General features: G+C 37.0%; 1 protein-coding gene across 4 annotated transcripts in view; it reads right to left on the bottom strand.

Moving 5' to 3' along the window:
• LOC120416601 (SH2 domain-containing protein 3C) overlaps positions 1 to 23,619 on the bottom strand; it is a 103,144-nt gene that overhangs the window by 57,287 nt on the left and 22,238 nt on the right. For 2 of the 4 annotated variants that reach the window (XM_039578392.2, XM_039578391.2), the window contains one exon: positions 18,306 to 18,405. In XM_039578392.2, the coding sequence (XP_039434326.1) occupies positions 18,306 to 18,405 (100 nt within the window). Of the gene's footprint in view, positions 1 to 9,409; positions 10,137 to 18,305; positions 18,406 to 18,484; positions 18,610 to 23,619 lie in introns of those variants that run through there. The other 2 variants (XM_039578393.2, XM_039578395.2) reach the window with 2 other exon arrangements.

The raw sequence follows: 23,619 nt of genomic DNA, 5'->3' as shown, positions 1-23,619 counted from the left end.
CACTTTGTTAAACGCTCTTTTAAGTCCGTTGATGGCACCATTCGCGCTGTAGTTGGTGCGACGAAACGGAACTTCGAGAGCTGGCGTGTGGCGTAGTTGACGGGTAGGCACTCGGAGCTGAATCTGGTTACGCAGGTCAGGGCAATCAATCCGGCCGAGTAGGACATCAGCAGAAGTCATTGCACGGGCTAGGTCTCGTCGTAGCTGGAGTGTATCGAGGTCGATCAAACGGCAGCGTTGTTCGTACGGCGGAAGTTGCAAGGGATTTGTCCACGGCAGCTGCCTGAGGGCATATCGCACAAACCTTCGTTGGATGCTTTCGAGGCGGCAAACAGCGTTGTTGTAGTGCGGGGACCACACTGTCGAACAGTACTCTAGAGTGGAGCGGACCAGCGAGCAGTACAGGGTCTTTAGACAATAAATGTCAGTGAACTTGCGCGTCATGCGGATTACCAATCCTAGTTGTCGGGAGGCTTTGGCGATTATGTATGACAGATGTTGCTTGAAAGTGAGTTGCGTGTCCAAGATGACTCCCAAATCCTTCACGTGAGTGACCCGTTCGACAGAAGTATCATTAATACGGTAGTCGAAGGTTACTGGGAAGTGTCTCCGACTGAACGTGATCGATTGGCATTTTCCAGGGTTGAGGATCATGCGGTTCACATCGCACCAACCAGCAAACCTGTCAAGATCGCGCTGCAATGCTTCGGCGTCGTTCGAGTTGTCAATTCGAGCAAAAAGCTTGAGGTCATCCGCGTAAACGAGGCGAGGTCCAGTGACGGTGTAATTAACGTCGTTAAAGTAAAACAGGAATACCACCGGACCGAGGTGGCTTCCTTGCGCGATACCCGATGTGGCGTCGATGATATCGGAAAGTGCGTCTCCGATTCTCACCCTCAGCGAACGTCCCGTTAGATAAGACTTGAACCAGGCCAATAGGCTTCCTCGGAAACCCAATCTCTCAAGCTTAGCAACAGCGATGCGATGGTTAATTTTGTCGAAGGCGGCTGACAGATCTGTGTAGATGGCATCGGTTTGAGAGTGGGCGTCGAAGCTGTTGATGATCGATTCGGTGAAGCAGAGGAGATTGGTTGCTGTTGATCGCTTAGGAAAGAACCCGTGTTGTTCATCAGCAAGGTCTTGGCGGCAATGCGAGAAAACCGGATCAATCACAACCAATTCCAGCAACTTTGAGGTGGCACACAAGGCGGAAATCCCACGGTAGTTCTCCACGTTAGTTCGATCGCCTTTTTTGTGCACTGGAAACATGTAAGCTTGCTTCCAGGCAAAAGGGAACTTTCCAGAGCTCAACGAAAGACGAAACAGGTGTAAAAGTGGTGCCGATAGGCTGGAGGAACAACGTTTCAGCAGGGTAGACGGTATCCCGTCCGGTCCTGGTGAGCAAGAGTGTTTTAGTTTGGCTGCAGCGGCTTGGATGGTACCTTCATCAATCTCGATCGAAGTCAGTAGTTCATCCCGACGTGGAACGTTTTCTGCGGCGGCTCGAACTTCCTCATCAGTAATAGGCTCCGCACAGAATACACCGGCAAACTTCTTCGCGAAAAGCTGGCAAATTTGGTCTGCATCATCTCCTTCTTCGTCAGCCAACCGCATTGAAGTCGGCAATCCAGATTCTCTACGGCTCTCGTTGACGAATTTCCAGAATTTCTTCGGGTCGGTTTTCAATTTCTTCTGCATTTTGCGCTGGTAGTTTGCAAAGCACCTGCGACTCAATCGTTGATAGCTGTGATTAATCCGAAGATAGTAGTCGCGTAAGTGTGCAGATCCGTTGGAAACCTTAAAGGCAGCTCTTTTCTGGGTCTTGAGGAGGCGAAGTTCTTGGGTTTGCCAGGGAAGGTGATGGGAGACCACCTTCCGAATCTTCGGCACAAACTGTTCAATCAGTCTGCCCAGAATAGATGTGTACGTATCGACTGCTAAATCGATGTCTACAGGGTCCAGAACGCTGCTCCACTCGATACCACGTAGGGCGCGGGACAAACTCTCGAAGTCGGCGCGCCGAAAGTTGTATCGGACCAGGGCGATCTCTTCTCGGTACTCGGTGCTACAGCTGCCGTCGACCGATATAATGAGTGCCGGATGACGTGCGACTACCTTAGCGAGTGGAACCGCCGCGGCGGTGACTACAGGGGCGGTGTCACGTACACTAACGAAGCAGAGATCTAGACTCCGACCATCCTCGTTTGTCACGTGGTTGATCTGCTGCAGAGTGCTCGCACTGTAACTGTCGAGAAGATCACGGGCACAGGAATGGAACTGGGATCGGTCGGGGTCGGGAAAAAGAAATCCGTTTCGACAGTGCGTCCAATTCAACTTTGGGAGATTGAAATCGCCGACGACAAAAATGTCGTCGATTAGACGGGCTCGTTCTACAATAGATCGCACAGATTCCAGGTGAGCTTTGTACAAGTCTTTGTAAGTGCGTTCCGGTGGGAAGTAAACCGCGCAGAGATATAGCACACGATCCGATAGCTTCAGCGAAACCCATACTTGCTCCACCGTCTTCCAGTTGTCCTGATGAATCCGACGAGGCTTGAAGCTTTTGCGTGCGGCGATGAGAACTCCACCACCCTCAGTTTTCTTGCTGTTATCCGGCCCGCGATTACAACGGAAGGTTTCATATTCAGGTCCGAAGATGTGAGCGGAGAGCGTGTGATCCTTCAGCCAGGTCTCCGTCAGCGCAATGAAATCGTAGCATTCCCCTGAACTAGCGTGTAGGTAATCGCTTATTGTACCGTTCATGCCTCCGGCGTTTTGATAGTACAGATGACATTGCTGAGCTGTGGGCGACGCGTGTAAAGCCAGACGGGGTGGCTGGTTGCAGCTGAAAGGTTGGGAAGCATCAGGAGACGGCGATTGGACGGGAAAGCCATGATACATGCCTGAGAGTGCATGCTGGAAGACCCCTTCTCTTGAGCCGAACACAGGGCCGGGACGACTTGGAAGGCACGAACGCAGCGAGTCGCAGCAGAGCGGTGGCACGACTGTGTCGGGAGAGTTGGGGTCTTCCATAATGCCGATGGTACATAGTTTATATATTTTAGCTTCTTTTAAATAATGCCGATTTTTATGTTGTTTGTTATCTACACGAAGAAGACTTTATGCATTTGCAAAAAAAAAATAGAAATAAACAGAGTATCAGGCGAAGACAGCCAATTTTATATCGTTTATTACCAGACTTTATTTTAATTTTTTATTTTCAACTCAAAGCTGTACTATTGCCACTTTTTGTTTTCTTAGGTACACTTATAAGTATTTCCTTGACACAAACAATTCAAGAAAATACATCAACTGATAAAATAATAAGAAAATAATATTTTTAACACTTTGTTGTTCACAGGTGCTTAAGTACCTAAGTGTCAGTGAAACGTTTAAAAATTCAAGTAGTCCTCACATCACTTTTAAAAATGCAACCAGTTTTGTTCATGTTTGATATAGGTATTCTGTCCATGAACACATAATTGTCCTATGTACAATTTTGCCAAAGCTATAAAAAGATACAGAAAAACGATGATTTGGAGAGTCACCCAGAAAGCATTCAATTTCATTTTTGATTGAACTTTTCTTAAAGTATAATTTTGATGTTATTTTTAAGAGTGAGTTCACGAGCAGAGATCTCACGAATCTGCCTGAAAATTTCAGGGGTTGTTTGGACATATATAACTAGCATCTGGGACAAATGAAGCACTCTAGGTCAACGGGAAGTGGGGCAAATCGGGACACAAAGTTTGAAGGTTTAAAAACCTCAAAAATCCTAAATCGACTGTAACTAAGGACAAATTTAGTTGAGTTTAAAAATTCAAAACGCACCTAAAAGAACTCAAAAAATGCTACAAATTGAAGGAAATAGCATTCGAATTGGTCAAATCTGATGGTAGTTAACGTCATGCTTCGGATTCCCGGAAGCTTCGAAATCCGGACACCTCATCTTGTTTTCTAAATTACTCGGGTATAATTTCGTACAATGATGGATAAACCTGTGTTTTAAAAATAAGTTTACCAATAATGTGAAACATTTCATAGGAGTCCTAAGCAACAAGAAAGTAAAGTAGAAATGTATGGTTCTGAATTCCTTAAATTCTAGCAAATTATTACACAAAATATCGATTGTTTTGATGTTAACTTGTTTTAGACCTTAAGAATGCCATTCACTAAAATTTCAGTTCGAATTTGTGCGATTCATAAGCAAAAACTAGTGTCCGGAATTCGAAGCAAAAGTGTCCGGATTTTAAATAAGCTTTTATCAGAATCCAGGATTCGAAGCACAACAAGTCATTTTAATCATAAAATTGTGATTGTGATTTTGCTTTTTGTGTATTTTTGAATACCTGACTCAAGGCGATTTCAAAAACACCCAATAAGCAAAAAAATAAAATTTTGTTTATTGATTCTTTAAAGATCGCAGCAAACCCTAAGAAAGGGAATTCAACTGAAAAGAACTTTCTCATTGAAAACTAGACCAAAAATACCACCTCGCTTGAACTCGCCTCCCACTGGGCAGAAAGCTATTAATTTAAAAAAACCGGGGGAGAAATGCAATCATTCCGTACAGTTGTTTTCTCCTACATTTTTTTAATTTTCTATTTTTCAAAACTCTCTCAACTGGCATTCCCCGTTCGATATGAGTAAAGTTTAGGGACGCCACCCTCCCGAGGGATGAGGAACGTTTTCTGTTATTGCCGTGCCCTGCCGGGAAATAATGTTTTATTTTTTCCTCTCTTCGGAAAGGATTCTGTTCAACAACAGATCCCCCGATGTGACCAGTGGAACCGGTTCCACGGAGGGGTTTCTGGCTTTCTGGCTTCATAAAACAATTAATTGTTGCCCACTTGAGGGGGCGCATGAATCATGTTTCATAAGCGTTCGGTTTCGTGGGGTTGGCTTAAGGGACGATTTGAGCTAAATTGCTCATTTAGTAGTGTGAGAGTTGATTTTTTTTTTTATAAAATGGTCCAGACGGGGGCAAACGTTAGGGTCGTAAACGTTTCGTGTTACAGTTTGTTAAGCGAAATATGTTCTCCATAAATAAATAAATTTCCATTGCAAACAGAAGTCAATTTGGAGGCAAGCATGTAGCAAACACTGGACAATTCGGAGGAATAAAAAAAACATCACCGAATAAAGAAATGCAACATAAAAAGCAGTCTACGGAAGCTTTGCCCCGCCAGAATCTCGTTAAAGAAAGCATCCTTGATCCTTGGCGCAAGGCAAGGCACGACGCAAGATAAATTTAAATTTCAGTGCAAGTTCCACTTCCGTATCCCGCTGTTTTTTTAAGAAGTCGAAAAAAGAGAAAGAAGATGCACTTTCTCACTGATTGCTGTTTACAGTGTAGAATGGTAGCCGGGTAAAACGTGTCTCATTCATGGCTGGAATTTTGATGTGACCATATCGCAGACTGGCCCGGGCAGTGTAGAACCTAATGGGATTTGGGCACTGATTGCCACTTGGGAGAACGGGAAAGGGATTATGGGCGATTTTTTTAGTTTGTTGTTCTATAGATCGAGAAAAGTATAACTAATAACGTTGAATGATGCAAATTTGAGCTCAGAGAAAGTTATTTAATCCGATTATAGCCAGTACAGAAAAAGTTTGCTTTCACGGACTTGACCATGAGCAGGTGCAAAATGTGCATGCCAAACAATGTTTATAAGCTTCTTTCTACTAAATAAGGAAAGAAGGCAAAATACTTAGAAAAAAGGAATTTTTCACTTCTTTTTTATTACTGTTAACTAATCTGGAGTTGAATAATTTTGTTGCTTAGAATGCAATCAAAACATTCCTTAATTTGCTCCTGGTATTTCAATTTAAAATTTTACATAGAATTTTTGATGGAAAAGATTGGGAAAAGACTCCTGTATGCAATATCAAATATGTTTAACTTTTATTAGTGATTTTTAAACAAACTATTCTTAGATGTTCCAAATTTGTTTACAATATTGAAATCTCGTGTTATCTTGACATAGGTTTTCACGATCTACGATAAAAATACTGTAAATAATTTTTAAATCAATTTCATAAGTTCTAAACATAATAATTTAAGAAGTCTGCCAACAATTACAACTTAAAATTCCCTGTTGCTGCTCAGAGGCACAAAAAAGGTGCACTTTTATCACCAAAACGTGCCGAATTCCTTCCGCAGTTACAAACAAAAGTTTCATTTCCACTTGATTCACCCTCCCAGGACTTGCCGTCCTGGGCAGCCAGTAGATTTTCAATTTCCGTCCGTGTCGTAAAGCTTAAAGTTTCCACCGTGTCTCTGTTTTTGTATCAACACAGGAAACCAACCGCACCGCACTGACTGTGACTGCACTCGGCTCGGGCTGGTTTGTGTATGGAAAAGCAACTCCACTTCACACCCGCCCCCCCTGGAACCACCCAGTGGGGCATGAAAATAAACAGAAATCAAACCACGAGTTTTCACAAGCACAACATAAATTTGACACGAGAGAGAGCGGGCAAGCATGAACGAAAAAGAGAGACGAGAGCGAGAGTAAGAGTGAGCGAAAAATGTGAGATGAGAACAAAGAGAACGAGAGTCTGAGTGTGAGTTGTTCGATCAACACAAAACAAGGGCTGGTGAGTTCTTTCAACATTCTCGCGGTTTTTTCAAAGGTTCTCTTGTTTCATTGTTATTTTGTATTATGTGAAAAACACATAAGAATATTCTACATTGTAAAACAAATGTTTAAATATATTTTAGCAATTGAGCAATTCTCTACGTTTTCGCATGTCGACTTTTCACTTTTTTCAAGTTTTATTTTTATTTTGATGAAACTTTGAACCTATTCCTCAGGTCCAAATATGCACTTTGACTAATTGATTTCTTCATACGAGTCTCCATACAAAATAAGGGATTGCTTAATATCGATTGTTGAGCATAATGTTTGACTCCCAAACTTCTCTAAAGGAAATAACAAATTTTCAATTGGAGATGGCGGTGATGAAATATTGAAAAAGGCATTTAGTAATTTTTCAGGCAATCAACCATTAGAATTTGGCCAAAATGGGGTCGTAGAATTCGAATTTGATGTTAAAAGTAAGAATATATCAAAAAAATGTTTTTGTTCATGATTCGATTGTTCAAAGTCCCATATAAACCTTCAGATAATTGAAAGCCAATTTTGGTGAACGTTTTCGGATAAAAATCCTGAAAAAAAGCTGAGAAAATTTTCAACAATTTTCGTTTTTGGACATTTTTGATCGGACTTAGGTTGTTGCGATATGGCCATGCAAATAATAAAAATCACGAAAAACGAGTTTGCTAAGTTCTTTCCATTCGGCCCTCCATTTTAAATCGATAATATTTATCTTGATCCGATGTTTTTGGTTAAAAAGTGAAACTCTTGTAAAATTTTCTCAAACTGTTGAAAAAAAATAATATTTAGATTTTTTAATCACGAGCTACATTTCAAAAGGGCCAAACAATTCGATTCAAGCCAATCAATGAACAAAATAGTTTCAGATTTTTAAAATTGAGACATAAATTTCAAAAGGGCCGTGCAATTCGATTATAAAAATCTAGAGAACTTCTCAATTGTGGAATTTCTATAAACTTGAACTTTGCACTGGACTGCAAACCGTCCATACTCGATTTTCCGAAGACTCGATTATCAGAAGTTTTGATTTTCCGAAGTTCTATTATCCAAACCCCTTCATAGAACTTTCAGATAATCGAATACCAAACAAATAGAATGATTAAAAATCATTTAAATGAAAAAGCTAAAATCAAGCACCTAACAAAATTTCTAATTAAATTTACAAAACGTTACTTAAACCACCCATAGGTGCACGGAGAAAAAATAGTTCCCAATATCGTGAACAAGCGTTCATGAAAATGGGAACCACGAACAAAGTGTTCAAATTCCATGGTACGATTTTGAAAAACGTACCATGGCATTTGAACACTTTGTTCATGGTTCCCATTTTCATGAACGCTTGTTCACGATTTTGGGAACTCTTTTTTCTCCGTGTGGTTGGTGCCTTCCTCACATTTAGAGGGTAATGCTATCCAAAATAGATACAAAAGGGCAGACCTTTCAGTGTTCTATCAACTTGATTCATTATTCATAACTTCAGATTGGGCAGTCAGATCTTCATAATTCAGGGCGCTTATGAGCTAACAACTTTTGATAGGGTTGTCAGATCTTCAATCTATTGAAATCGTTGGAAAGGTCTTTTGAATACCTATAACATGACGGGGTTTCTAACAAAAACCACCCTTTTTACAATCTTCCGGACTTTTGCTAAAATCGTTTTATTAGCATAACTTTTGAAGTACTTAACTAAACTTTGTAATATTCAATAGCGACTTATGGGACCCCAAGACGGACCGAATGAGACCAAAACGGTCCAAATCGGTTCAGCCAGTGCCGAGATAATCCAGTGCAAATTTTTTGATCAACATCCCACCACACACACAGACATTTGCTCAGAATTTGATTCTGAGTCGAAATGTATACATGAAGGTGGGTCTAGGAGGTCAAATTGAGAATTTTGTTTTTCGGGTGATTTCATACCCTTTCCTCAGTAAGCTGAGGAAGGCAAAAATCAAATATTGACAATCTAAGTAATAATAGAAAATTAACAATAAATTTCTTAAAAATATTTCAAAAAAGGATCATTATTTTGATTCAGAGCGAAAACATAAAAAATCAGTCTTCACAAAATAACTAAAAAAATAACAAAGTATATTATTAAAATTTTTATTTTAAAATTTGCCAAACAAAAAGTTCTTGGAACTAGTTTTCAACTGGAAATTAAAAGTGTATAGCAAAAAGTAAAAATACTGGATTATGAATTATATTTTATTAAAGGACGCTTTAAACATGATTACAGCTATTATTCTTTCAAAAAAAATCAAAATATATAGAAAATCCTTTAACAACATGTTGTTACCAAGGTTTCTTATATTCCTTGTAAATTCGGATTTTTTATTGTTTAATTAAACTATTATTAAATATTTACTTATTTTGAGTCATAATCTTACAAGAACCATTTTTTAGATTTTTCAATTTAATGTGAATCAAATAATCATACATTTTTGTGTTTTCTTTAGTGTTTTTTTTTATTTATGATTAAAAAGTAAATTAAGAATATTTAAATTGTAAAAAAGTTGCTGATGAAATCTCAAAATTCATTCAAATGTTTGTTTGGCAAAAAAATAAAGAATCGCAAAACAATGTTTTAAGTAGTATTTGAGCGGTGCATCTCTGCCCTGAATGGGTGCACGAGCACTCGGTGAGTCGTTTCGCTCTCCGTCTGAGTTCTTTTCCTTTTTGCACCGGTGAGTGTCTCCCATTGAGAAAAACCAAATACGATGAGTGGCAGCAGCAAAAAAAAAAAAAAAAAGGAAAGATAAACTTGAAGAACAAGGATTTATACACACCTTAAATCATGGAACCGTTCCACACACTTTGCTTGTTTTTTTCCTGCCTGACGAAAAAGGGTCACGATACTTTAATTAGTCCTAGGGCTGGCTGGTTGTTTGCCGATTCCTGTTTGTGTGGGCGTCTGGGTGGAAAAGATCCTTTTCGTGTTTTTTTTTCTGTTGTATGCAGGGACAGTCGATGTGTGAATGAAGCAGCAGCCTACAACTGAATCGAGGGTGTGCGCATTCGAGGGGTGGCGTTTAATCCTTGGGCGAAGCAGGGAGGTGCACCTGCTCGGGGAAAACTTTTCCTTAACAGGAAATTTTCCCAAACCAGCCTTTCTTTTGCATTAAATATTGAACAAATCCTGTTGTGGTGACAATCTCCAACACCAAAACACACTCCGTCCGGAAAAGGACCCCTTTCTGGGGCGAGCTAATCTCTGCAGGATGCTTGCATAAATTTTCCCACCCACTTTTTCCTTCACTTGGGGAAAATCACTACCAATTTTCAGAAACACTTTTTTCCGGTGACTTTTCCTCAATTTCTCACTCACTCAGAAGCACTATTCTAACCGGGAAGCGAAATCAATTTCCAATAAGCCTGTTTTTCCAACCAGAAGAAAATGGCTCATAACCAAAAAAACTGGAAAAAGGAGGAAAATTTTTCACACACCGCCCGAGAGGGAAAACCCCAGAACACAACCGAACGCGAGAAAACACACTGCTGGACTGGCTCTGGCGAGGCAATCTGCCCAAGAGAGAGCATGTCCTGGCGGCACTCGTTGTGAGGAGTTCCGCCCATGGTAGAACTCACCAATACCAGTGCGAGTTAAGTTATGGGGTGTGCTGAGTATCCTTAGAGAGGGTGGTGGGTGGTTGCGATTTTTACTCCACACATCACCGACGACGACGACGACAACGACTGCCTGCGGGCTGACTGCGGTTTGATAAGGGTCCGGCTGATAAGAACGTAAACGCGAAGGACGTAGGACGAGACGATGTGCCGCTGAAGAAGGATGGCTGCGTGGGTGGGCTTAGGGGCGGTTGGGATATTGTTAAAGATTACAAAATTCGTGAATTTGTTAATTTAAACCTAAATTTATTATTGAATACGGGTGTCAAGACAGCAAGAGCAAGATAGTGACATATATCAGTTTAAAAATGAGGATTATTTAAAATTTCAAATGTGACAAATTTTCAAAAAAGCAAATTAAAAAGTTTTAAAACAAGGCAGTTAAAATTCAAACGATTTTGACTTCCATTTTTCTCTGACTTTGAGTCTTAACAATGATTTGAGACCCACCGTTTATTTTCATATCAATATTTTCCATTCCAATTCCATTCCATCAATTGTTCTTAGACTTTCGATTACAGCTACTTAAGACCGTGTTCCAACAAACCGATAACAAGCACAATAGGGGAAAGTGGGGCAAATGTAACAATCTAAGGAAATGCTCGTTATAACCCATCAAAACGTAAAAAAAATCTGTCGGATTTTTTCATAATCATCTTTTTTCAGGTCTTGACTAAGACTTTGATAGAACAAGTTTAAAAAAAAAATCTGTTTTTTGATGTAAAAAATTGATTTTAAAAATTTTGATTTTCCGTACGTTCTTCTCAACTAGTGGGGCAAGACAAACAACCCGTTGGGACAAGAGGAACAATGCATGAAACAGCATGTTAATTTGCTAACAATTGAACTGTTATCACTTAGATACATCAGATTAGAATGTATTTGAAACGTTTCTTTCATTTTTAGATTAAATAATAATATTTTGCTAATAATTTGATCGTTTTTACGAAAAAAAATTATTACTCAGATGAAAAAAAGGAAATTTGCATAATATCACTAAATTTAGCATGGACAATTTTTTTAAGAGTTGTTTATCAGTTTTTAAATACTTTTATGTATTTTTTCCCAATAAAATATGTTGTTGCAGCAATTCGTATTTCTCCATACTAAAAATCCATATGGTACACTTGCCCCACCTGAACAAGATTTTTTAAAAGCTCTCAGCAAAAATAACCAAAAGTTAAATCATACTTTATAATAGGTGCAAGTCATTGGTAGGGACACTACTGATCCAGGAAAAATAGCATTTTGATAAAATGAGATAATACGAACCCTAAGCCTTATTTTGTACTATCCAAATATTATAAGGAAACAAAGGTTTTGATAAAACTTCATTAAATCTTACGCCCCGTGGCGTTTACGTCGTTTTGGCGGTTATGTGGTAATAGAATCAGCTAATTGCATTGCTAGCAACAATTCCTCATACTGGAAATAATCAAAATTGTAAAAATTACGGCCGTACGAGCGATTGTGACTGTTGCCCCATATGGTCGTCTTGTCCCACCTTCCCCTATATTGATAGGGAGCAAATAAGTTTCTCAAAAAAAAATTAAAAACATTTTTTTAAAAAACTTAAAAAATTTTATGAAGTCTAATCAAATGAAAACAGTCTAGAATATTTTTTTCTGCTTTGATACTCATTAGGGCTCGTGTACAAATATTTTTGATTTTTATGAAATTTTGATGTACCGTACCGCAATAACTTTTTTTTGTAAAAAAAAATATTTTCGTAAATACACAGCTAAAAAAGTAGTAATCCAGCTGCATGTAAAAGGCCTGGGTGTAAAATAAATATTGCATTATTTTATGCAATTCTGTGTGATTTTACTCCCTGAAATATGTAGCCCATCAGTATGGGAAACCTACATGACCGAAATGTAAACCTCACATATGCGTTTATCCTTACAGCTTTTCATTGGTCTGATGGCCGAGTGGGCTAAGGCGCTAGTCCTTACTGTTGGTGCTGGGTTTGAATCCCGTCGGTTGCAATTTTTTTTTGTGTGTAGCAAAAAATGTACATGCAGTGTGTAATATTAAGTGTTTATTTTGACGAAGGTGATGTGCATGCTTTTGCATGCGATTTTACCATCGGATTTTTTGCTGTGTAGTTAGATATTTTGGAAACTAATGATGGTAATTAATGGCTCGAAATTTAAATTTTTATACTTCTTATTTTTTTGCCATTCTTTTTCGAAATTTTATTATTTTGATTTGGATGAAACTTTGTTCATAAACTCCCTATGTCAAAAAATACATTTTTAATCATTAGTTTGTCCATACCTGGCTACACAAAATTTTGCGTGCTGGTAATACAGAATGGGCATGTAAGTATTCGAAATCTTTATCTTGAGAAGCGATTTTGTGATCGATGATTAGGGCTTTTCAGAATGATAAATACACCCAGAATCCTGATTTTTTTATTAAATTTGTTCTCATTGAAAGTAGAATTTCCAAAGAAATGTTCGATATTTTGGGTATGTTTTTAACGCTAGCGTTGAGGATTGTGCAAAATCTAGTAAGGATTTTTGGAAAAAATCTAAAATATTGTCAAACAAAATATCAAAAGCCACTTGAATACGCAAAATCAAATTCGGTTCGGCTGGTTATGTGAAAAAATGAGTATTTCTCAGTGTCATCTAATAAGCCCTCATTTTTCAACTCCAAATATCTTGAAACTATTGGTTTGATATATAATATAATCTAATCTAATCTAATCAAACACAAGCGCAGCCAGTCCGAAGAAAGCATCCGGGAAGAACTTATGGTTAGATTACGCCTCAAGTTCTTTCTTTTCATTATTAATGATTGCAGTACTTTCGAGAACCCCCGAAATGTATTACACTCACTAAAGCGGCCCGGCCTACTGCGTTGCATTAACCGCAAGAGACAGATTCTATGAACGGATCCCACATTTCATGGAATCATCAGGGGAAGAAGAAGAAGTGGGGACATACCGTACCAACCACTTCGAGTTATTTATAGAATATGGTGTGTGGTGTGTGTAGGGGAATCGTAGGGAATGGGATTGTTGTATTATATAGTGAATGACCTTGTGACATTATTTCACCACTACAGGTTAATTCACTCAAGGGGTGTCAACCCCTCGGTGGCCGAGTGGCTAGAGCATCTGACTACCAATCCAAAGGTGTGAGTTCGAATCTCACCTGATTTCATGCGTTTTTTTGTTCATATTCAAAGTTCAATTATAGCCGAATAATTTCAAGGAGACCGGTCGGGAATCGAACCCGGAACCTTCCGCTTATGAGGCAGGAGCCGTAGCCATTAAGCCACGGGCCGGTCCCTTGAAACTATTGGTTTGATATCTGGAGCAATATTTGAAAAGGGCGCATAAGCATTTTGACAACTGAAACTATTTTGCAAATTCCGAGACAAAAAGTAATTATTTAACAATTCCCTAAGTGAAAAAGTTCCCTGAAACTCGAGAATTAGCAAAATAGTTTAAACTACCAAAATGCTTATCCGCCCTTGTCGCATATTGCTCAATTTATTCAATATTTAAAAATAAAACATTTGTAAAATTTTCTGCTATCTTCTATAAAAATAATTTGGAAAATAAAAATAAAACTATCCCAACATATGAAAAGTGCAAAATAAGTGTTTTAAACCATTTCGAATGGTTGCTCTTGATTTTAAAACAATATTATTAAAACTATTTGAAAAATTCTGTACCTCAAATCCCTTTCTAAACATCATAAAGTTGTCAAAGACAAATGCATAGAAAATGTGAAATGTGGGGAGTTGATGTCTTTTCCTTTCAAAATTGTTGCAACAACGTATACTCAATCTTGAGACAATATCCTTCTGTGAAAATAATTTAGGGGTTGAATCAAACATGATGTCGTCGGTCAAAAATCAGGTAGCATCAAACCAGACATTTTTAGACACAATCCACGCAATCTTTGCAATTTCTGAAAAGAATTTTGAGCTTCAATAAATGCTAGATTGAAACAAAAAACCTGCTCAGCAATCTAAGAAAAAAATCGGATATTTTACCCCATCCCTCCAACTCTGGTCCGGCTCGGTTATCACACATTTCGCACCGTAGCTGTGTATGATTCATGAGCACGTTCGCGTAGTACTACGAATACGGTACACGGTAGATCATTTGCTCCTGCAGCAGCAGTTACACTTGTATTTCTGAGTGTGTACGGTGAGTGGCGTCTTGCACAACCATGCACAGGGGTGAGTCCTTCCAAGGAGGGGTGCTTGTCGGGAGAAAAAGTCAACCCCGCCGGAAAGGTTGGTCCGAAATGCAGAAAATACGGGCTCTTTATGCTCGTTTCGTAGTATTTGCGTTACAACACACACACGGCATGACTTTCTGTACTGAAGGAGGCATTGTGGCCCAGCACACTTGGTGATATTGTTGCTGAATGAAGAATTTTGGAAGGATATGAAATAAGGTTAGTGATCCAATATTTGGTCTTTTTATCAAATTATCTCTTTTAAGCTTAATGATCATGTAAAAACTCAAGAGAGAAATTAAAACTTACACTAATCTAGTAAGGTCATAAAATGGATCACCTCACTAGCACAATGAATCGTATCATGAGAACACACTCAACTGTGAATATGGGCTTGATTCATTCAGAAGCATACAGTAACGACGCGCCTTCTTGAAATGTGTGCCGTTTTGATTCTGAAGAGGGCAAATTTGTTGTGAGAAGGCTTTTCTTGTTGACGTCTTTTTTCTATGCATTCTGTAAATTCGATTTGTACCATAGGGAATGATAATTGGATTTCACATGAAATAAAATATAATTGGATTTATTCGATTCATTATCAACAAACTCATTACTAGTTTAATTTAAGAACTAGAAAAGGATGTTGTTTAGGTTTTGTTTTTTTTCGAATAGGTTTTTTTTGTTTATTCCTGGGTTCATAAGGATGGAATAGCCACCCCACCCCCGTTTCTTCAAAGTTGGCTCGAATAATCAGGGGAAAAACAGATATTTTTCAAAAAACTTAAAAATTTTAATCAAAATGTAAGTGCAATCAGCTGAAATCAATTTAAAATGCATTCTTCTGCGTTTTAAATCATTTTTAGCATGTTTTTGAACTAGTGTAAAATGCATTTTCAAACACTTTTTGCATTCAAATGTTGAAACCATGGCTTGTCATTTAAATTTTTTTTTGTCCCCCTCGACTTTGGCTAAGGCCGAGGGACAAAAACTTTGAAAAATATTTGCATCGGTATGAATAAGTTGCTATCAAAATATCAAGTCATAAATGTTTACAAAAATGGTTATTTGCAGTGTTGTAAATGAGTGATAAAAAAACTATTATTTGAAGATTCCTGCACCAAAATACCAGAGGGTATAGCGACAGTCACTCTATCTTATGCGTTATCTTCTTATATCTCATGATTTCCAGCAAGAGCTCACGCACACTCGCCGAAGATTATTTTGTTTGCTCAGAAAACCGCAATAAAAGAACGCGAGAGGAGGATTGAGAACCGACCACGCATTACGTCCCGTAAAAATGAAAATTTTGTCTTGTGTCGGCTTTTGTGGCTACGCTCTGCTCAGGAGGAATAATTGTAAATGCGGGAATGAGAGAAATAGAGAATGTCACACGGGATTGTGTTTACACGAGAAAGAGACCGGTAATTTTTTTGCTGAGAATTTCGCGACGGAAATAAGGGAAGTGAAAGTTGCGGGATGAGACTTCGGACATGATAATTGTAGTTGCTGAGAATTGAAAGTTTGGTATTTTTACAATATTGATAGTTTGATATATTTAGCAAGAATATAAAGTTTTAAAAATATTGTCTACATTGAATGCATGACTGAAAATTAAATGATATTTAGTTAGCAAATGTTCAAAACATAAAATTCAAATTCACGAAACTATTAAGTCTAAAATGGTATCTAGGACTGAGAAGTGGTTTGAAAAGATATGTGGAATTCTTTATTTCAGTTTTAAAATAGTTTAAAAATATGAACGGCCTTTTAATTTTAAACATGACTTTAAGATTTAAAGTAGATCAGAAGCCCACTTTCTAAGAGACAAATTTTGCCATAAAACACGCAGTTCAATAATTTTTGATATCTTGATTTAAAAGGGTTCTAAGCGTGATGAAAGTTTTTTTGCGCAAACATTTGTCAAAACTTAGATTTTTGAAAACTTGAAATGTTTGTCAGATAATTGAACTGCATTTTTCAACCCATTTTTCATTGAAGTGTTGAAACCATGGCTTATAATTTGATTCTCAAAGACCAGGGCCATCAATTTAAAAAAATATTTGCAAAGGCATGAGCGCAAAAAGTCTTTATCCTAACTTAGCCCAAAGTCGACGTCCGTCTATATAACACAACCATGATGGGGTTTTGTTTTAAAATTTGAATAAAAACTGGGCAATACTGAATATTGGTAAGCAATACATCAACTATTGAATAAAATTATAATCTCAAATAGTAATGAATATTTTTAATGATGTGATAACACGCTATTTAAACATGTTTGATGAATTGATATGTGATATTATACAAAAAAATTCAAATTAACCCTCTACTGCCCAAATTTTTTTTTCGAAAATATTTATTTTTCCCGGGTTCAGGAGGTCATTTTGAGCAACTTTTGTTCTACGAAAAACTTTACTTCTCTTGTTTTAAGTTTTTCTTGTTTTATTTTTAGTATTTTAATTTGCATTTATCTTGTTTAGTTTATGTTTGTTTTTGGTAGAATTTGGCCTATTCTACCACCTTATATAATTACATTTTGCCTATCTAATTTTTTTCACGTTTTTACAGTCACTTTTTCATTTTTTTGCATGTTTTTCACATTTTCTGCTATAGAATGGCACCATTATCATTTAGATTTAAAAAAAAATGCGTAGAGGCATAGTCTTGGACACTACAAAAATTACTGCATACTTCTTTTTACTGAAAATATAGGAAATGATAGTAAAAAATACAGCCAAAGTTGACACCTAAAAAAAAGATATTTTTAAAACATTGGCAAAGTCACATAAAACAAGTTAAACTTCCAACCCTGAAATTTTCAAAAAATTTAAGAGTTCTTCTTTCCAATGCTTTTTAAAGATCAAAAATTGGTTGGAAAATTGATTTTTGGCGATTTTTTAGATCGAAGCCCGTCTAAAGGCGGGGTTAGGTTGTAGAGGGTTAACATAGTTTCAGGAAGCTTCAAATACTTTTTTTTGAATACTTTGAACAAAACTGAAACTTAGAGAAACTTATGTTTGATCAAGAAGTTCAACCTCTAATACATATAACACTTGCTATTAATCAAGAAACTTCCAAAACAAGTATTCCACATCCTGAACATAACAATTACACATAAAACCCTCACAGATCCTCCTGTGCTATCATCCAATTCATCACCCACCTATACAATCAACGACAAATGAAATCCAACAACAAAGCCCCACGACAAACAACAGAACATCCTGATGCCGCCAAAACAACCCTCACTCCAAAACCATTAATCCCTCACTCCACGGCCAGGTTACAAAACAACCAACAAACCAACCGACAGAAACAGAGAGAAGAACCCGAAAAACGACATAAATATAGAACGGCGTATGCTTTACGCATTCCATATGATGTTGTAATCCCTCCTCATTTTGGTAATTGATTAGTTGCTCGCTACTCCGTTTCGGGAATCGCTCAAAGCCAAAGGCACTGCATATGTGTTGAACCATGATGACAGGGAGATTCTTATGCTGCCTCCCGGAATCATAATAGAAGGTTTTACCGGGTTGAATCGAGGATTCGTATTGCGCATGAGCAAAAATCATCCCTTCAGAAACAGTTGACTTGTATGCAAGCAGTTAAATTTGTAATTTAACTTTATTTTGTAATTAAAATAAAATTATTTTATTACTCTAAAAGAGATTCAAAATAAATTAAAATTGTCAATTTATTATTGTCATCAATAAGAAACTATTTGAAAATTGCAATCCAACTTGCATGCAATAACTTGAGGACACCTTTATAGCCAAGTTTATAGCATAAAGCTCGCTGGGAACAGCTTACCCATAAACTTGAGCAAGCTTTTATATTGAATTGTACTCACACAGCATCCTGAGATTCATTCTGCTCCACTTTCCGACTGGAATCAACCGCCACACTGTGCCGGACCACTTTTCGTAGCGTTTCTGCTCGTTTTAAACTTCCTGTGAAAGAGACGGACAAGATAAAAATCACTTTAGAAAATCACTACAAAAAAAAGGTTCAATAAGAACGTTGAGATACCGGCAGAGGGTATGCAGCAGAAGGCACTCAGAATGCACTGCTGTTGTCTTCTGATGCTTCGTTTCATTTTTGATTAAGAACTGGTGTAAATTGATGGATGCGCGCTCAATTGAGTCGATTCTACAGAACTGATTGAATGTTGTAAACAGACTGAGTGAAGATGAAGTAGCTGGTCAATTGTACTGGCCTGTGGTGATGAGTGGTTGGCTTGCCATATTAGTACTAATTAGATGGAAAATAACATATTTACTAGAATAACCCTTGCTCAACTGAATAGTTTCAGGATTTAAATAAAATTTCGATGAATCGATGAATTGGCGATAAACTGCATAATTTGTTTAAACATTGTAGAGTCGTTTCCAAAAATCAATAAAATTTAAATACTAAAAATGTATATAAGTAAAGCTATTCATCCATTGCCCTCAAAGCTCAATTTTATGTTTTCAAAGACAAACCTTTAAGTTCAACGAAACAGAAGGCTCCCATTTCATGACCAAACAATTATTTCATTCGTTATCTCATTTCGATACCCTCACAGCAAACAAACAGTTTATTGCGCCCAATGCGCCGGGTCGGTGGCGTATGCAAATCGACTCCTCACTTCTCGTTATCATATCGGTCCGATCCACATTATCTCATCAATTTGCCTTGCCATCGGGCTTGATGGCACGTGCGTGACAGTCAACGGTGATTCACAGACAAACAAATATGAAAGCTTGATTTACTTTGGGGACGAAACGTTGTTCCAAGACGTAATTGCCTCTTTTGTATTTAGAAATGAAGAACTTAAATGAAAGTTTTGGGAAACGTTAGAATCTACGACATAATTGTTTGTTTATCTGTGACCAAACAGTGATAATGAACTCCACACCGTCATCTGTTTCTGACAAAGTGAAAAAATAGCCTCGAGGCAACCGCAAACAAAAGAGCGCAGAATAGATCACTTTACATGACAGTTTGCAAATTGGACCACCGCGGAAAAGATACGGCCCACGAAAAGCGACGACGATACAATCAAATCTCGTCGTCGTTGCGATGAACGAAGTTTGTGTGCTTGATGCTGTCGCACGACCTCGGTGACCGTGATTTCGTCGTGGGCGTGCTATCTTGTCGCACGTAGGTTTTGGGCCAAATTTGACGCCATTTTGCAGGTTCAACTGGCAGAAGGGAATTTAGGCAGAGGAGGTTTTGTCACACGTGACTTTTTGATTATTTTATTATCAAACATTAAATAAAACGCGTATTTCTCGAAATGCCAAAAACGACATTTGACAAGATAGCACGTCACGTAGATTTGAAAGTTCTCTCTTTTAACGGTAGGAGAGAGCGGGCTTTGAGATTCGTTTCAGTTGAGATGGTTTTAAAGTAAGAAAAATCTCTGATGAAAAAGTTCCAAAATATGGATTCTTTAAATGTACAGAAATAAATAATAGAATGATTTGACTGGAGACTTTAAAATGTGTCCCTGTCTAACGAAACTGGTTTTTACCTGTGATTTTTTATTTTGATAAAATTTTGCGGGAGTCGTTCCTAAAAATCAAACTGCCTTTTTGCATCGTAGGTTCGTCCATAAAAGTATTTGTTAAAATTTGGTAGCTATCCTTATAAAAATAGTATGTAAATAATTAAAATATGATTTTTTAAAGTTATTCATAAATGTTTTTTACTAACGTCGTTTTCTTTGCAGAGCCTGGTCAATAAGATTTGTGTGGCTTTCTAGCCATATGCGAGCACTAATTTTGGAATTAGAAGTAATTTGTGATTGTTTTGATTCGCAACATGCTGAACTAAGTTTTGAGGATGTACCAGGAAGAAGCTCCTTAAGTTGTAATTAATGTTATCTAAGCATATGTTTCATCATTCATCCCTAATCAAATAACTTTTTGCATTGATTTTAATCTTTTTTTTATCTACTGCATACAGCTTTAACTTTTCTATCCATTAAACGACAATTTTTCTTTAAATATAGATCAGGTGTGACCAAAGTATGGCCCACGTGGTGATTTTTGTTACCCACGGATCCAAGTCAAATAATTTTGTAAAATGGCCCGTTATGTTTATACTTATTTTGTGATTTTTTTTAGTTTTTGTTAATATATGATTTTTGTATATTTTGGTCCTGATTATATGAAACAAATATTGTTTTGAAAAATCTCTTATTGAAACAATGTAGGTGGGTAATTCTCCGCCAACTCACACAGCAGTTGCCCCGACCCCTCTTCGATTTGCGTGAAACTTTGTCCTATGGGGTAACTTTTGTCCCTGATCATGAATCCGAGGTCCATTTTTTGATAACTCGTGACGGAGGGGCGGTACGACCCCTTCCATTTTTGAACATGCGAAAAAAGAGGTGTTTTTCAATAATTTGCAGCCTGAAACGGTGATAAGATAGAAATTTGGTGTCAAAGGGACTTTTAAGTAAAATTAGACGCCCGATTTGATGGCGTACTCAGAATTCCGAAAAAACGTATTTTTCATCGAAAAAAACACTAAAAAAGTTTTAAAAATTCTCCCATTTTCCGTTACTCGACTGTAAAAAATTTTGGAACATGTTATTTTATGGGAAATTTAATGTTCTTTTTGAATCTACATTGACCCAGAAGGGTCATTTTTTCATTTAGAACAAAATTTTTCATTTTAAAATTTCGTGTTTTTTCTAACTTTGCAGGGTTATTTTTTAGAGTGTAACAATGTTCTACAAAGTTGTAGAGCAGACAATTACAAAATTTTTGATATATAGGCATAAGGGGTTTGCTAATAAACATCAGGAGTTATTGCGATTTTACGAAAAAAAAGTTTTGAAAAAGTAACTTTTTGCGTTTCTCTTTGTTTCGTCGTCCGTGTCTGTCGCGGGTGACCATGAACGGCCAGATCGATGACGACCAACTTTTTCAAAACTTTTTTTCGTAAAATCGCGATGACCCGTGATGTTTATAAGCAAACTCCTTATGGCTATATATCAAATTTTTTGTAATTGTCTGCTCTACAACTTTGTAGAACATTGTTACACTCTAAAAAATAACCCTGCAAAGTTAGAAAAAACACGAAATTTTAAAATGAAAATTTTTGTTTTAAATGAAAAAATGACCCTTCTGGGTCAATGTAGATTCGAAAAGAACATTAAATTTCCCATAAAATAACATGTTCCAAAATTTTTTACAGTCGAGTAACGGAAAATGGGAGAATTTTTAAAACTTTTTTAGTGTTTTTTTCGATGAAAAATACGTTTTTTTCGGAATTCTGAGTACGCCATCAAATCGGGCGTCTAATTTTACATAAAAGTCCCTTTGACACCAAATTTCTATCTCATCACCGTTTCAGGCTGCAAATTATTGAAAAACACCTCTTTTTTCGCATGTTCAAAAATGGAAGGGGTCGTACCGCCCCTCCATCACGAGATATCAAAAAACGGACCTCGGATTCGTGATCAGGGACAAAAGTTACCCCTTAGGACAAAGTTTCACGCAAATCGAAGAGGGGTCGGGGCAACTTTTCCCGATTTCGTGTGAGTTGGTAGAGAATTACCCAGGTAACACATTTAAATGTGATTGAGTAAATTTAGTCAAAATTTTCATTAAACATTTTTGGAAATGAGATATAGAACGTTCGAATATAATTAGAGCAGAGAACTGTAAAGAAAGCTAAAATATATGCAAATAATAATTCACAAATCATTACGTGCGATTTTTTGCATTATCATGGCCTCAAACTTATTTTGCACTTCGAATCCTGATTTGAACTCAAAAAAAAAATGTGTGGGTTACGAATCAGAGAACCTAACATCTGATAAGGGCAGAATGAAATTTATTGAAATTGGAGGAATATTTTTCGAAAAATCCTTAATAAACGTTAAAGTAAAGTTGCATAGAATTGCTCAGTATATAAAAAAATTACACACTTATAAAAAGATTGTGTCACCCCTTCTAAAATGTATTTAAAAAAGGAATAAAAATTGAATTAGAATACAAGTTATTTAACTGAACTTTTTAATTTTCATTATGTTTGGGAAATCACGATTGTCAAAAATATTGTTTTGATTTCAATGAAAAGCAGGTGAATAATATTTGTATTGCTGTTTTGTTGGATTTTCTGATTTTATTAAAACTTAACCAACACCAAAGGTTCCAATCAAAGCTTTTTGTACAAAAAAAATGATTGTTATTGTTTTCTAATATTTAAATGACAAAAATGTTCTAAAACAACTGAAATTTCATTTAATTTAATTGAAAGATGATTTTTTCCAGTTTTAAATTTTTTTTTTTAATTAAAAAAAATCTTATCTGGCCCGCAAGCTCGCTCAAAAACTTTGACCACCCCTGTTATACATCAAAATTTGTGTTATTGTCTGCCCTACAACTTTGTGGAACATACGATTTTTTTAAAATGATTTTTTTTGTTCTTAATATAGAAATGACCCTTCTGGGTAATCGCTGATTTGAAAAGTATATTAAATTTCCCTTAAAATGAGATATTCCAAACATTTTTACAGTTGAGTAACGGAAAATAGCAGACTTTTTTAGAGTTTTTTTTACGGAATTTTGATTAAGCCATCAAATCGGGCGTCCAATTTTACATAAAAATCCCTTTGACAACAAATTTGCAAACCATCACCATTTCAGGCTGCAAATTATTGAAAAACACGGGGTTGTACCGCCCTTCCGTCACGAGATATTGAAAAATGGAGCTAGTATTCATGATCAGGGACAAAAGTTACCCCTTAGGACAAAGATTCACGCAAATCGAAGAGGGGTGAGTTGGCGGAGAATTACTCTTGTATCAATCAAAAAAAGTCAATTATTAACTTTTTTCTGTAAACCAAACGAAAAAAATATATATATAAAAAACGTTACTTAATCCACCTTTAGGTGGTTGGTGCCTTCCCCTCATTTATAATGATTCCAACCCCCCTAAAGTATCCACATGTTTATGGATCTCCCCTAACGTTCGCAGCACCTAAGAGGTCCTAATAAAAATAAGTGATGAGTAAACCTACAGACTTTCTGTCAAGATTATACAGACACGGCCTTTGGGGAAAATGGCATCCCTCTACACGGCTTTTTCGTGTCGATCAGACCCGACCAATTGAGGTTATGTGAATTCAGACCATTTTTTAAACTGCTTGTAATTTAAGATAC

Source organism: Culex pipiens, chromosome 2 (genome assembly GCF_016801865.2).
Source record: "Culex pipiens pallens isolate TS chromosome 2, TS_CPP_V2, whole genome shotgun sequence".
NCBI lineage: Eukaryota > Metazoa > Arthropoda > Insecta > Diptera > Culicidae > Culex > Culex pipiens.
This window is presented reverse-complemented; position numbering and strand designations above follow the sequence as displayed.